Source organism: Bombina bombina, chromosome 11 (assembly GCF_027579735.1).
Source record: "Bombina bombina isolate aBomBom1 chromosome 11, aBomBom1.pri, whole genome shotgun sequence".
In the NCBI taxonomy this organism is placed as follows: domain Eukaryota; kingdom Metazoa; phylum Chordata; class Amphibia; order Anura; family Bombinatoridae; genus Bombina; species Bombina bombina.
Genome location: NC_069509.1, coordinates 49,062,366 through 49,077,880, shown reverse-complemented (window position 1 = coordinate 49,077,880; position 15,515 = coordinate 49,062,366). Strand labels below are relative to the sequence as shown.

Sequence of the window (15,515 nt, the reverse complement as noted above, 5' to 3'; positions counted from 1 at the left end):
TAAATGTAAAAACGGCTCCGGTTCCGTTATTTTAAGGGTTAAAGCTTTCAAATTTGGTGTGCAATACTTTTAAGGCTTTAAGTTACTGTGGTGAAATTTTGGTGAAATTTGAACAATTCCTTCATACTTTTTCACATATTCAGTAATAAAGTGTGTTCAGTTTGAAATTTAAAGTCCGGTGCCCCCCGATGTTTTTCCTATACCCAAGCGGGTGGCGGACATAGTAAATAAGGAGTGGGAAAGGCCCGGCATACCTTTTGTCCTCCCCCTATATTTAAGAAATTAGTTCCTATAGTCGACCCCAGAAAGGACTTATAGCATACAGTCCCCAAGGTCGAGGGGGCGGTTTCTACTCTAAACAAACGCACTTCTATTCCTATAGAAGATAGTTGTGCTTTCTAGATCCTATGGATTAAAGGTTAGAGGGTTTGCTTAAAAAGATGTTTGTTCAGCAAGGTTACCTTCTACAACCAATTTCATGCATTGTTCCTGTCACTACAGCTGCGTGTTTCTGGTTCAAAGAACTAGAAAAGTCGCTCAATAAAGAATCTTCGTACGAGGAGGTTTTGGACAGAGTTCAAGCTCTTAAATTGGCTAACTCTTTTTTATTTTAGATGCCGCTTTGCAATTAGCTAGATTAGTGGCGAATAATTCAGGGTTTGCTATCGTGGCGCGCAGAGCGCTTTTGCTTAACATCCCTTTCAAGGGTAAAACACTGTTTGGCCCTGACTTGAAAAAGATTATTTCAGACATCACTGGGGGAAAGGGCCACGCCCTTCCTCTGGATAGGTCTTTTAAGGCTAAAAAGAAGCCAAATTTTCGTCCCTTTCGCAGAAACGGACCAGCCTCAAATTCTACACCCTCTAAGCAAGAGGGTAATACTTCTCAAACCAAGCCAGCCTGGAGGCCGATGCAAGGCTGGAACAAGGGTAAGCAGGCCAAGTCACCTGCCACTGCTACCAAAACAGCATGAAGTGTTGGCCCCCGATCTGGGAAGGATCTGGTGGGGGGCAGACTTTCTCTCTTTGCTCAGGCTGGGGCAAGAGATGTTCAGGATCCTTGGGCGCTAGAAATAGTTTCTCAAGGTTATCTCCTGGAATTCAGGGAACTACCCCCAAGGGGAAGGTTCCACGGGTCTCAATTATCTTCGAACAGGCATTCTTACACTGTGTAGAAGACCTGTTAAGCATGGGAGTGATTCATCCTGTTCCATTAGGAGAACAAGGGATGGGTTTTTACTCCAACCTGTTCATAATTCCCAAAAAAGAGGGAACATTCAGACCTATTTTAGATCTCAAGATTCTAAACAAGTTTCTAAGGGTTTCATCATTCAAAATGGAAACCATTCGAACGATCCTTCCTACCATCCAGGAAGGTCAATTCATGACCATGGTGGACTTAAAGGATGCGTACCTACGTATTCCTATCCACAAGGAACATTTTTGGTTCCTAAGGTTCGCCTTTCTGGACAAGCATTACCTGTGGCACTTCCATTCGGATTAGCCACTGCGCCAAGGATTTTCACAAGGGTACTAGGGTCCCTTCTAGCGGTGCTAAGACCAAGGGGCATTGCAGTAGTACCTTACTTGGACGACATCCTGATTCAAGTGTCGTCTCTGTCAAAAGCAAGGGCTCATACGGACATTGTCCTAGCCTTTCTCAGATCTCACAGGTGGAAAGTGAACATAGAAAAAAGTTCTCTGTCCCCGTCAACAAGAGTTCCCTTCTTGGGAACAATAATAGTTTCCTTAGAAATGAAGGTTTTTCTGACAGAGGCCAGAAAATCAAAACTTCTAAGCTCTTGTCAGGTACTTCATTCTGTTCTTCTTCCTTCCATAGCGCAGTCCATGGAAGTAATAGGGTTGATGGTTGCGGCAATGGACATAGTTCCTTTTGCACGAATTCATCTAAGACCATTGCACCTGGGCATGCTCAGACAGTGGAATGGGGATTATACAGACTTGTCTCCGACGATACAAGTAGATCAAATAACCAGAGATTCACTCCGTTGGTGGCTGACCCTGGACAACCTGTCACAGGGAATGAGCTTCCGCAGACCAGAATAGGTCATTGTCACGACCGACGCCAGTCTGGTGGGCTGGGGCGCGGTCTGGGAACCCCTGAAAACTCAGGGTCTATGGTTTCGGGAAGACTCTCTTCTCCCGATAAACATAATGGAACTGAGAGCGATATCCAATGCTCTCAAGGCTTGGCCTCGACTAGCAAAGGCCAAATTCATAAGGTTTCAATCAGTCATCATGACGACTGTTACATATATCAACCATCAGGGGGTAACAAGGAGTTCCCTGGCGATGGAGGAGCATCCGGGGGAGTGGGAACTCCATCTGGAAATCTTTGCCCAAATAACTCAATTATGGGGCATTCCAGACTTGGTTCTGATGGCCTCTCGTCAGAACTTCATGGTCCCTTGTTACGGGTCCAAATCCAGGGATCCCAAGGCGACTCTATTGGATACAATAGTAGCACCTTGGATCTTCAACCTAGCTTATGTATTCCCACCGTTTCCTCTCATTCCCAGGCTGGTAGCCAGGATCAATCTGGAGAGGGCTTCGGTGACCTTGATAGTTCCTGTGTGGCCACGCAGGACTTGGTATGCAGACCTGGTGAATGTGTCATCGGCTCCACCATGGAAGCTACCTTTGAGACAGGACCTTCTTATTCAGGGTCCATTCGAACATCCGAATCTGGTTTTCCTCCAACTGACTGCTTGGAGTTTGAACGCTTGATTTTATCAAAGCGTGGGTTTTCAGATTCTGTAATAGATACTCTTATTCAGGCTAGAAAGCCTGTAACTAGAAAAATTTACCATAATATATGGAAAAAATATATCTGTTGGTGTGAATCTAAAGGATTCCCATGGAACAAGATAAAAATTCCTAAGATTCTTTCCTTTCTACAAGAAGGTTTGGAGAAAGGATTTTCTGCGAGTTCTCTGAAGGGACAGATCTCTGCTTTATCTGTTTTACTTCACAAAAGGCTGGCAGCTGCCAGACGTTTAAGCGTTTGTTCAGGCTCTGGAGTCTTAATCTAGTTCTTTCAGTTCTTCAAGGGGTTCCGTTTGAACCCTTACATTCCATAGATATTAAGTTATTATCTTGGAAAGTTTTGTTTTAGGTTGCAATTTCTTCCGCTAGAAGAGTTTCTGAGTTATCTGCTCTGCAGTGTTCTCCGCCCTATCTGGTCCATGCAGATAAGGTGGTTTTTACGTACTGAGCCTGGTTTTCTTCCGAAGGTTGTTTCCAACAAAAATATTAACCAGGAGATAGTTGTACCTTCTTTGTGTCCGAATCCAGTTTCATAGAAGGAACGTTTGTTACACAATTTGGACGTTGTCCGTGCTCTAAAATTCTATTTAGATGCTACAAAGGATTTCAGACAAACATCTTCCTTGTTTGTTGTTTATTCTGGTAAAAGGAGAGGTCAAAAAGCAACTTCTACCTCTCTATCTTTTTGGCTTAAAAGCATCATCAGATTGGCTTATGAGACTGCCGGACGGCAGCCTCCTGAAAGAATCACAGCTCATTCCACTAGGGCCGTGGCTTCCACATGGGCCTTTAAGAACGAGGCTTCTGTTGATCAGATATGTAAGGCAGCGACTTGGTCTTCACTGCACACTTTTACCAAATTTTACAAATTTGATACTTTTGCTTCTTCTGAGGCTATTTTTGGGAGAAAGGTTTTGCAAACCGTGGTGCCTTCCATCTAGGTGACCTGATTTGCTCCCTCCCATCATCCGTGTCCTAAAGCTTTGGTATTGGTTCCCACAAGTAAGGATGACGCCGTGGACCGGACACACCTATGTTGGAGAAAACAGAATTTATGTTTACCTGATAAATTACTTTCTCCAACGGTGTGTCCGGTCCACAGCCCGCCCTGGTTTTTTTAATCAGGTCTGATGATTTATTTTCTTTAACTACAGTCACCACGGTATCATATGATTTCTCCTATGCAAATATTCCTCCTTTACGTCGGTCGAATGACTGGGGAAGGCGGAGCCTAGGAGGGATCATGTGACCAGCTTTGCTGGGCTCTTTGCCATTTCCTGTTGGGGAAGAGAATATCCCACAAGTAAGGATGACGCCGTGGACCGGACACACCGTTGGAGAAAGTAATTTATCAGGTAAACATAAATTCTGTTTTTATTTTATTCTAATCTGAAGAAACTGCCCCACAGTCTAGGCTGAGAGTGCTTACAAGTGCATACTTATAGGAGATATCCACACCTCTGTGTGAAGATTCTTCTTAGTTTTCAGTAATATGCCTAGTACATCTAGCGCAATGGTCCCTATTACATTACAACAATTAGCAGCAGTCATGGATAATTCCCTTGCAGCATTTTTATCCAAACTGCCAGTTTTTCCTAAAAAGCGTGATAGCTCGGTTTTAAGAACAGAGTATGAGCAATCAGAAGCTTTGGAAGGTTTATCTGTTGTACCCTCACAACACTCTGAAATGACGGTGAGGGAGAAATTTCAGATACAGGAAAGATTTATCAGCGGGCAGAATCAGATTCCTTAGCGTTTAAATTTAAGCTGGAACACCTCCGCGTACTGCTTAAGGAGGTATTGGCTACGCTGGATGATTGCGACCCCATGGTGGTCCTAGAGAAATTGTGTAAAATGGACAGATTCCTAGAAGTCCCTGTATACACTGATGCGTTTCCGATCCCGAAGAGGGTGGCGGACATTGTGGATAGGGAATGGGAGAGACCAGGTGTACCCTTTGTTCCCCCCTCCCCTATCTTTAAGAAAATGTTCCCTATAACTGATCCCAGGCGGGACGCATGGCAGATGATCCCTAAGGTAGAGGGGGCAATTTCAACACTTGCCAAGCGCACAACCATACCAATTGAAGACAGTTGTGCTTTCAAAGATCCTATGGATAAAAAATTGGAAGGTTTACTAAAGAAAATTTTTGTTCAACAAGGTTTCCTTCTCCAACCTATTGCCTGCATTATTCCTGTGACTACTGCAGCGGCTTTCTGGTTTGAGGCGCTGGAGGAGTCGCTCCAGACAGAGACCTCATATGACGAAATTATGGATAGAATTAAAGCTCTAAAGCTGGCTAATTCTTTTATAACAGATGCCGCTTTGCAATTAGCCAAGTTAGCGGCGAAAATGTCTGGTTTTGCCATCATGGCGCGCAGAGCGCTCTGGCTGAAATCGGCCGATGTGTCGTCTAAAACTAAGTTACTCAATATCCCTTTCAAAGGAAAGACCCTTTTCGGCCAGAGTTGAAAGATTATTTTGGATATCACTGGGGGAAAGGACCATGCCCTCCCGCAAGATAGGCCTTTTAAGGCTAAAAACAAGGCTAATTTTCGTTCCTTTCGTAACTTCAGGAGCGGTCCTGCTTCAACCTCTGCAACCACAAAGCAGGAGGATAATACTTCACAGCCCAAGGCAACCTGGAAGTCTTTGCAGGGCTGGAACAAGGGTAAACAGGCCAAGAAGCTTGCAGCTGCTACTAAGACAGCATGAAGGGGTAGCCCCCGATCCGGGACCGGATCTGGTAGGGGGCAGACTCTCTCTTTGCTCAGGCTTGGGCAAGAGATGTTCCCGATCCCTGGGCATTAGAGAGAGTTGCTCAGGGATATCTTCTAGAATTCGAGGACCTTCCTCCAAGGGGAAGGTTCCACATTTCTCGTCTGTCTTCAGACCAGACAAAGAAAGAGGCGTTCTTACGCTGTGTAGAAGATCTATTCAAGATGGGAGTGATATGTCCAGTTCCAATTACAGAACAAGGACTGGGTTTTTACTCAAACCTGTTTGTGGTTCCCAAAAAAGAAGGAACTTTCAGACCAATCCTGGATCTAAAAATTCTAAACAAATTCCTCAGAGTTCCATCCTTCAAGATGGAGACCTTTCGGACAATCTTACCGATGATCCAGGAAGGTCAATATGACTACTGTGGATCTAAAGGATGCGTACCTTCATATTCCTATCCACAAAGATCACCATCAGTTCCTAAGGTTCACTTTTCTGGACAAGCATTACCAGTTTGTGGCCCTTCCCTTCGGGTTGGCCACCGCTCCAAGAATTTTCACAAAAGTGCTAGGGTCCCTTCTAGCGGTTCTAAGACCGCGGGGCATTGCAGTAGCACCCTATCTGGACGACATCTTGATTCAGGCGTCGTCTTTTCCCAGAGCCAAGGCTCATACGGATATTGTTCTGGCCTTTCTAAGGTCTCACGGGTGGAAGGTGAACACCGAAAAAAGTTCTCTGTCCCCACTCACAAGGATTCCCTTCCTGGGAACATTAATAGACTCGGTAGAAATGAAAATATTTCTGACGGAGGTCAGAAAGTTAAAGCTTCTAAGTATTTGCCGAGCTCTTCATTCAATTCCTCGGCCATCTGTAGCTCAGTGCATGGAGGTTATCGGATTAATGGTAGCAGCAATGGACGTAGTCCCATTTGTTCGCATTCATCTCAGACCACTGCAATTGTGCATGCTCAAACAGTGGAATGGGGATTATGCAGATTTGTCTCCTCAAATCCAATTGGACCAGGAAACCAGAGATTCTCTTTGGTGGTTGTCTCAGGATCACCTGTCTCCGGGAATGTGCTTCCGCAGACCGGAGTGGATCATTGTAACGACCGACGCCAGTCTGTTAGGCTGGGGCGCGGTCTGGGGCTCCCTGAAAGCTCAGGGCCTATGGTCTCGGGAAGAGTCTCTTCTCCCGATAAACATTTTGGAGCTGAGAGCGATATTCAATACGCTCCAGGCTTGGCCTCAGCTAGCGGCGGACAAGTTCATCAGATTTCAGTCGGACAACATCACGACTGTAGCATACATCAATCATCAGGGAGGAACAAAGAGTTCCTTAGTGATGAAGGAAGTAACCAAGATAATCAGGTGGGCGGAGGATCACTCTTGCCACCTATCTGCGATTCACATCCCAGGAGTAGACAACTGGGAAGCGGATTTCCTAAGTCGTCAGACTTTTCACCCGGAGGTATTTGCTCAGCTGACTCAGCTTTGGGGCATTCCAGAGTTGGATCTGATGGCGTCCCGTCAGAACACCAAACTTCCTCTTTACGGATCCATGTCCAGGGACCCCAAGGCGGCTTTGATAGATGCTCTAGTAGCGCCTTGGTCCTTCAATCTGGCCTATGTCTTTCCACCGTTTCCCCTTCTCCCTCGGCTGATAGCCAGAATCAAACAGGAGAAGGCCTCGATAATTCTGATAGCGCCTGCGTGGCCACGCAGACCTAGTGGACATGTCATCTGTCCCACCATGGACACTGCCAATGAGGCAGGATCTTCTAATACAGGGTCCATTCTTGCATCCAAATCTAGTTTCTCTGCAGCTGACTGCTTGGAGATTGAACGCTTAATTCTATCCAAGCGTGGGTTCTCTGGATCAGTCATAGATACTCTAATCCAAGCTAGAAAACCTGTCACCAGGAAAATTTACCATAAGATATGGCGGAAATATCTTTGTTGGTGTGAATCCAAGGGTTACTCGTGGAGTAAGATTAGGATTCCAAGGATATTGTATTTTCTCCAAGAAGGATTGGAGAAAGGGTTATCAGCTAGTACCTTAAAGGGACAGATATCTGCTCTATCTTGTTGCACAAGCGTCTGGCAGATGTACCAGACGTTCAAGCGTTTGCACAGGCTTTGGTCAGAATTAAGCCTGTCTATAAACCTGTGGCTCCTCCATGGAGTCTAAATTTAGTTCTTTCAGTTCTTCAAGGGGTCCCAATTGAACCTTTACATTCCATAGATATTAAGTTATTATCTTGGAAAGTTTTTTGTTTTTGGTAGCTATATCTTCTGCTCGAAGAGTTTCAGAATTATCTGCTTTGCAGTGTAATTCACCCTATCTGGTGTTCCATGCAGATAAGGTAGTTTTGCGTACCAAGCCTGGTTTTCTTCCTAAAGTGGTTTCTAATAAGAGTATTAACCAGGAAATCATTGTTCCTTCTCTGTGTCCTAATCCATCCTCAAGGAAGGAACGACTATTGCACAATCTTGATGTGGTTCATGCTTTAAAATTCTATTTACAAGCAACTAAAGATTTCAGACAAACATCATCCTTGTTTGTTGTTTATTCTGGTAAGAGGAGAGGTCAGAAAGCAACTGCTACCTCTCTTTCCTTCTGGCTGAAAAGCATTATCCGATTGACTTATGAGACTGCTGGACAGCAGCCTCCTGAACGAATTACAGCTCATTCCACCAGAGCCGTGGCTTCCACATGGGCTTTCAAGAATGAGGCTTCTGTTGAACAGATTTGTAAGGCAGCGACTTGGTCTTCACTGCATACTTTTGCCAAATTTTACAAATTCGATACTTTTGCTTCTTCGGAGGCTATTTTTGGGAGAAAGGTTTTGCAAGCAGTGGTGCCTTCCGTTTAGGTTACCTGTCTTGTTCCCTCCCTTCATCCGTGTCCTAAAGCTTTGGTATTGGTATCCCACAAGTATGGATGAATCCGTGGACTGGATACACCTTGTAAGAGAAAACAGAATTAATGCTTACCTGATAAATTACTTTCTCTTACGGTGCATCCAGTCCACGGCCCGCCCTGGTAATTAAGCCAGGTTAAAATTTTTGTTTAAACTACAGTCACCACTGCACCCTATGGTTTCTCCTTTTTCTCCTAACCGTCTGTCGAATGACTGGGGGGGCGGAGCCTGAGGGGGAGCTATATGGACATCTTTGCTGTGTGCTCTTTGCCACTTCCTGTAGGGAATGAGAATATCCCACAAGTAAGGATGAATCCGTGGACTGGATACACCGTAAGAGAAAGGAATTTATCAGGTAAGCATTAATTCTGTTTTTTTGTTGTTTTTTTTGGGGGGGGGTTGTATCTTTGGTTCACATTTTTAGTTCAGCCAGTTAAAATTCTGGCCGTTAGGCAGCCGTGACCCTACGTAATTTCTCGTTTCGCGCATGCGTACTAGTTTGGTTTACGGCCGCATTGAATACAGAGAAGAGCATTAATTTTGGATTGATTTAAAGGCCTTTGCTAAATAATTATATTTTTATTGGAACGAAATTTGCTTGCGCAGAAGAATGTTAAATTACAGAGTGGCACGTGCGCTGTGTCACGGAGCTTCGTGAACGAGCTTTAGGAAGACTTATATATATAGGACCGCTTTCTACAGCAAACACAAGAAAAGCCGGAACTGGTATGTGGGAGGAGTTAGACATAGGAACGGTAGGGAGCTAACGATTTAAAAATAAGAAAATTAGAAAGAAAAAAAATTAACTTGGCGATTAGGTTATAGTAAGATTAATAAATGCACTCCTGTATTTCATATGCTTAAACTTAACCTTCCCTTCATAAGGGTCAGAAAGCCACTTCTCCTACTCTTTCTTTTTGATTGAGAAGTGTCATTTGATTGGCCTACTAGACAGCTGTACAACAGCCTCCTGAGAGGATTACGGCTCTTTCCACTAGGGCTGTCTCTTCTTCTTGGGCCTTTAAAAATGAGGCTTCTGTGGAACAAATCTGCAAGGCGGCCACTTGGTTTTCGTTGCATACTTTTTCCAAATTCTACAATATCAAGGGTTTTACCTCTGCTGAGGCTTCTTTTGGGAGGAAAGTTTTTCAAGTGTTGGTGCCCTCTGCTTGTCTTGTTCTCCCTCCCTTCCATTCTGTGTCCTCTAGCTTGGGTATTATTTCCCACTAGTAATTAGAATGGATTTGTGGACTCTCCATGCTATTGGAAAGAAAATAAAATGTATGTTTGCCTGATAAATTCTTTTCTGGCATGGAGAGTCCACGACCCGCCCTTATTAAAATTTTGGGAAGGCTTTTGTCATTTTCTAAACTTCAGGCACCTCTATACCCTTTGTGTCCTTTTCTCTTTCCATATTCCTTTGGCTGAATGACTGGGGGTTTATGGGTAGTGGGAGGGATACTTAAAGCTTTGCTGGGGTGTTCTTTGCCTCTTCCTGGTGGCCAGGAGTTGAATTCCCACTAGTAATTAGGATGGATTTGTGGACTCTCCATGCCAGGAAAGAAAACCATTTATCAGCTAAGCATAGATTTTCTTTTTCCTGGCTTTTATTTAATTGTATTATGTATCATTTCATCTTCCTGTGTGCTGCCCTTTTTCTATTCAACAAGATAAATATTTAGGGGCCAGAAATTAATTGGGCACCCATGAGGCTAGAATTTGTCCGCAGCTCATGTAAAATTAAATGTCTTTTAATGCTGATTAAATTGCAGCAACAGCAGCACATTAATGCATTTACACAGGCGAAACGCGCATCGCTCCTCATCAATATCTCTATCTCCCACAGGATTTGAGATTCCAGATGCAGACGGAGAGAAGCTGATGACACCACAGGAGATTGTAGATTACATTGCAGATAAAAAGGATGTTTATGAATGAAATACACGTCTCACTCTGTCTGCTCACTGTGAGTATTTGTGCTCAGCAAAGGGTGCTTGATTTGTTATATATTGTACCCACGTCCTGTGAAAAACCACCAGATGTTATTACACTAATGAGATGAGGCAAGAGGGGGAATTGTGTAAAAGCAGGTTAGATTTGATTCTAATTAAATCCATTTAAATTAAATGACTAATCAGTAAGACTCTATTTATATTATGGCTTTCTACATAAAGACTCAATCTTAATGGATGTTTAATCTTAATATTTACAACCAGACACATATCTGATTTACTTATTTATCATTAGAAATACATAGTTCAAAAATGTCATAATTATCTGTTTCATAGGTTAATCATTTATATTTGGACAAGTTTTCCGCTGTACTTAATTGGAAGTAGAAAAAATAGTCACTCCCTTAATAATAATAATAATAATAATAATAATTAGAAACTAAAACAATATTATATAGCACATGTATTCTTGTATTTGTTTAAACATCAATGTTTAGCTGATGTGGTTAAAGGGACATGAAACACAATTTATTTTTTTCATAATTTACATAGAGAATACCATTTTTAAACAACTTTCCAATTTACTTCTATTATCTAATTTGCTTCATTCTCTTGATATCCTATGTTGAAAAGCATTAATTGGGTCAGTGGCTGCACATAGATGCCTCGTGTGATTGGCTCACCCATGTGGTTTGCTATTTTTCAACAAACGATATCTGAATGAAGCAAATTAGATAATAGAAGTAAATTGGAATGTTTTAAATTGTATTCTCTATATGAACCATGAGACATTTTTTGCGTTTCATGTCTCTTTAAAGAAAATCTCTCTAAAAAATTAGACTGACTACATTAGCCAGGTCCACGGAAAAAACTGAAAATAGTTTTTGTTTTTTGGGGGTTTTTTTCTGCTTGCCCCTCCCTCTTACACTTGGCTTCTTATGCAGATCTATTCCACCCCTAACATCATGAGGTCGATTTATCAAATGATTTGGTAGGTTTCGTCTGCCTAATACTGCAGGTTCTCACAAGAGAACCTGCAGTCTGCATTTATGAAGCAGCGATCATCAGACCGCTGCTTCCCTAACCTCCTCGCCACCTCTTAGGTGGCAAATTTCAATCTCCCTGGTCTCGTCTGACCAGGGAGATTGACAGCTCCTGCCCACGCATAATTGGGTGTGCGCAGGCAGGGGACGGCGTTACACAAGAGCGCAAAATTGCGTTCTTGTGCATTGCTGAATTCCGGCAGCGAAATTCAGCCCGCCAGAGGCGAGCCGCTGCGGACAGAGGTGCGTATGTACACCCCTGTCTGCTGCAGCTTGATAAATCGACCCCCATCTATTCATTGAACATCTTGAAACTTAGTAAGGGGCTGCCTAGAAACTTAGCACTTAGTGAGGGGCTGTCTAGAAACTTAGCACTTAGTGAGGGGCTGCCTAGAAACTTAGCACTTAGTGAGGGGCTGCCTAGAAACTTAGCACTTAGTGAGGGGCTGCCTAGAAACTTAGCACTTAGTGAGGAGCTGCCTAGAAACTTAGCACTTAGTGAGGAGCTGCCTAGAAACTTAGCACTTAGTGAGGGGCTGCCTAGAAACTTAGCACTTAGTGAGGGGCTGCCTAGAAACTTAGCACTTAGTGAGGGGCTGCCTAGAAACTTAGCACTTAGTGAGGGGCTGCCTAGAAACTTAGCACTTAGTGAGGGGCTGCCTAGAAACTTAGCACTTAGTGAGGGGCTGCCTAGAAACTTAGCACTTAGTGAGGGGCTGCCTAGAAACTTAGCACTTAGTGAGGGGCTGCCTAGAAACTTAGCACTTAGTGAGGGGCTGCCTAGAAACTTAGCACTTAGTGAGGGGCGGCCTAGAAACTTAGCACTTAGTGAGGGGCGGCCTAGAAACTTAGCACTTAGTGAGGGGCGGCCTAGAAACTTAGCACTTAGTGAGGGGCGGCCTAGAAACTTAGCACTTAGTGAGGGGCGGCCTAGAAACTTAGCACTTAGTGAGGGGCGGCCTAGAAACTTAGCACTTAGTGAGGGGCGGCCTAGAAACTTAGCACTTAGTGAGGGGCGGCCTAGAAACTTAGCACTTAGTGAGGGGCTGCCTAGAAACTTAGCACTTAGTGAGGGGCTGCCTAGAAACTTAGCACTTAGTGAGGGGCTGCCTAGAAACTTAGCACTTAGTGAGGGGCTGCCTAGAAACTTAGCACTTAGTGAGGGGCTGCCTAGAAACTTAGCACTTAGTGAGGGGCTGCCTAGAAACTTAGCACTTAGTGAGGGGCTGCCTAGAAACTTAGCACTTAGTGAGGGGCTGCCTAGAAACTTAGCACTTAGTGAGGGGCTGCCTAGAAACTTAGCACTTAGTGAGGAGCTGCCTAGAAACTTAGCACTTAGTGAGGAGCTGCCTAGAAACTTAGCACTTAGTGAGGGGCTGCCTAGAAACTTAGCACTTAGTGAGGGGCTGCCTAGAAACTTAGCACTTAATAAGGGGCTGATTCTGTACATAGATGTGCAGTGAAATCATTGATTTTTATCCACCATGTGTGTAAGGTACAGCTCAGCTCTACAAATAAGGTAATAAGTTAGCCAATTGCACAGAGGATTGTAAATATAAAAATGTAATCTTTAGTCCTTAAAGGGACAGTCAACACCCAAATTGTTATCTAAAAAGATAGATAACACCTTTACTACCCATTCCCCACAGGATTGCACAACTAACATTGTAATATTAATATACTTTATAGCTCTAAGTTTCTGTCTGTTTCTAAGCCACTACAGACAGCCTGTTATTAGCTTTTCACCACAGGGGAGTGCTAGTTCATGTGAGCCATATAGATCACATTGTGCTCCCGCCTGTGGGTTGAGGCAGACACTGCACTAATTGGATAAAATAAGTCAATAGATAAGTCATGTGATCAGGGGGCTGTCAGAAGAGGCTTAGATACAAGGTAATCACAGAGGTAAAACGTATATAAATATAACAGTGTTGGTTCTGCAAAACTGGGGAATGGGTAATAAAGGGATTATCTAGCTTTTTAAGCAATACAAAATTTAGTTGATTGTCCCTTTTTAAAGTTTTTATGACTATATAAAAATATTTTGAACTTTCTGTCCCTTTAATCCCCTTAGGCTTAGGGGAAAAACCTAGTTAAAGTGCACTCCAGTTACACTGCAGATAATAATACGGTTAGGGATTGGAGCAAACTCTCATATGCCAGTTTGATTGGCTCTTCAGTCATATCCTGATCTAGAGTCTCAGTTTAACCCCTTATGGGTAACGCATGTTGTACATTTTATTTTTCATGGAATTATTGCCTCTGGCTAACAAAATCTGGGCATTTAAATTCTCGGCTTCGGTTATTCCTTTGTGGGCTTCACAACGATGTCCCAGCAGTCTTGTAACCTATATATGTTGTGTGTCTGGTCTATGTATTTTACTGCTGATCACTTTTTGTTTTTACAGTTTGCATTTCTCTGTCCTGCTCTCAGGATCTCTTTCTCTGCAGGTAGCTGGGGTAGGCGCGATATTGACCGCGGCTGCAATCGGCACTTCTTCCAGGATCCTGTATTTAAATCTGTCTGAATCTGTTGGCCTTTAATAAATGTAAAAAAAGTGTCGAATTTTGTGTCTGTGTCTTAATTCTGTGGCACAACAAGTGTGGGGCTAAACTAAATGCAGACAGCGCTACTTCATGTAGGCCATATGGATAACATTGTGCTCACTCCTGTGAAATTATTTGAGTCAGCACTGATTGCCTAAAATACAAGTCTGTCAAAAGCACTGAAATAAGGGAGCAGTCTCTAAAGGCTTAGATACAACAGAGGTAAAAAGTGTATTAATGTAACTGTTGGTTATGCAAAACTGGGCAATGGATAATTATTCTAGAATTTTCGTTGTTTAACCCCTTAGTGACCGAGGACGTGCAGGGTACGTCTGAAAAAAAAAGGCAGTTAACGCCTGACGACGTACCCTGCACGTCCTCGGCTAAAGTGAGTGCTGGAAGCGATCAAGATCGCTTCCAGGCACTATTACAGTACTGCAGGGATGCCTCGATGTCTGGGCATCCCTGCAGTGCTGTTACGGAGTGCCGGGACCGGATTGATCACTCCCCCTTGAGTGATCACTTCCGGTTTTGCTCCACGTGGAGCCCGGCAGTGCAGCAGAGCATCGGAAGCGAATAGACACGCTTCCGATGCTCTGCTAGTGTGCTAAGTGCCTCGGTGGGTCGAGGCACTTAGTTAGTAAATAAATTAAATAAAAATAAAAAAACGGTAATAAAATAAAAAGCCCCCACATATAGCCCCCCCCCCTCCCCCATGAGGCTTCCAAAATGGCGATGCCCGGTGCATCATGGGGCCTCTGGGGGTGTCCCTAGCCTGTCTCACCATAGGGGCAAGCTAGGGTCACCCAATCTGAGCCTTCTTAGAAAAAAAAAAAAATAATAATAAAATCTCCCATTTGTCTGATCAGGTCAATATTTGTAAATATTGACTCTGATCAGTGTGGATCTCCCTCCCTCTCCTCACTTGCTATTTTGTTGAAGAGAGAGAGAGACCTGTATTTCAGCAGAGAGAGATTTATTTCTTTTATTTGTTAAAAAATTTAAAATCCAAAGGCTCTTTTCAGAGCCATTAACCCCTAGCTTGCCAGTGATCACTATACATCACTGGCATTAGCATAGCTGTACTTTTTTGCTGTCTGTGCATTTTTTAGGGGTTAATTTTTGTTGTTGTAATTTTTTAAAAAACCTAAACGCTCCTTTCAGAGCCATTTAGCTAATTTAATTTAAATAGTATTTAACCCCTAGCTTGCCAGTGATCGCTATAAATCACTGGCATTAGCATAGCTGTACTTTTTTGCTGTCTGTGCATTTTTTAGGGGTTAATTTTTGTTGTAATTTTTTAAAAACCTAAACGCTCCTTTCAGAGCCATTTAGCTAATTTAATTTAAATAGTATTTCTTCTGTTAAGTGTGATCAGTCCACGGGTCATCATTACTTGTGGGATATTAACTGCTCCCCTACAGGAAGTGCAAGAGGATTCACCCAGCAGAGTTGCTATATAGCTCCTCCCCTCTACGTCACCTCCAGTCATTCTCTTGCACCCAACGACTAGATAGGATGTGTGAGAGGACTATGGTGATAT

The 15,515-nt window shown here is 43.4% G+C and overlaps 1 protein-coding gene across 2 annotated transcripts in view; it reads left to right on the top strand.

Moving 5' to 3' along the window:
• NDUFAB1 (NADH:ubiquinone oxidoreductase subunit AB1) overlaps nt 1–13,991 on the top strand; it is a 55,139-nt gene extending 41,148 nt beyond the window's left edge. Inside the window, exons 4-5 of one of the 2 annotated variants that reach the window (XM_053694347.1) lie at nt 10,277–10,396; nt 13,877–13,991. In XM_053694347.1, coding sequence (XP_053550322.1) covers nt 10,277–10,368 — 92 coding nt within the window. In that variant the 3' untranslated portion in view covers nt 10,369–10,396; nt 13,877–13,991. Of the gene's footprint in view, nt 1–10,276; nt 10,397–13,859 lie in introns of both variants that reach the window. The other variant, XM_053694346.1, reaches the window with a different exon arrangement.
• Nucleotides 13,992–15,515: the final 1,524 nt, after the last annotated feature.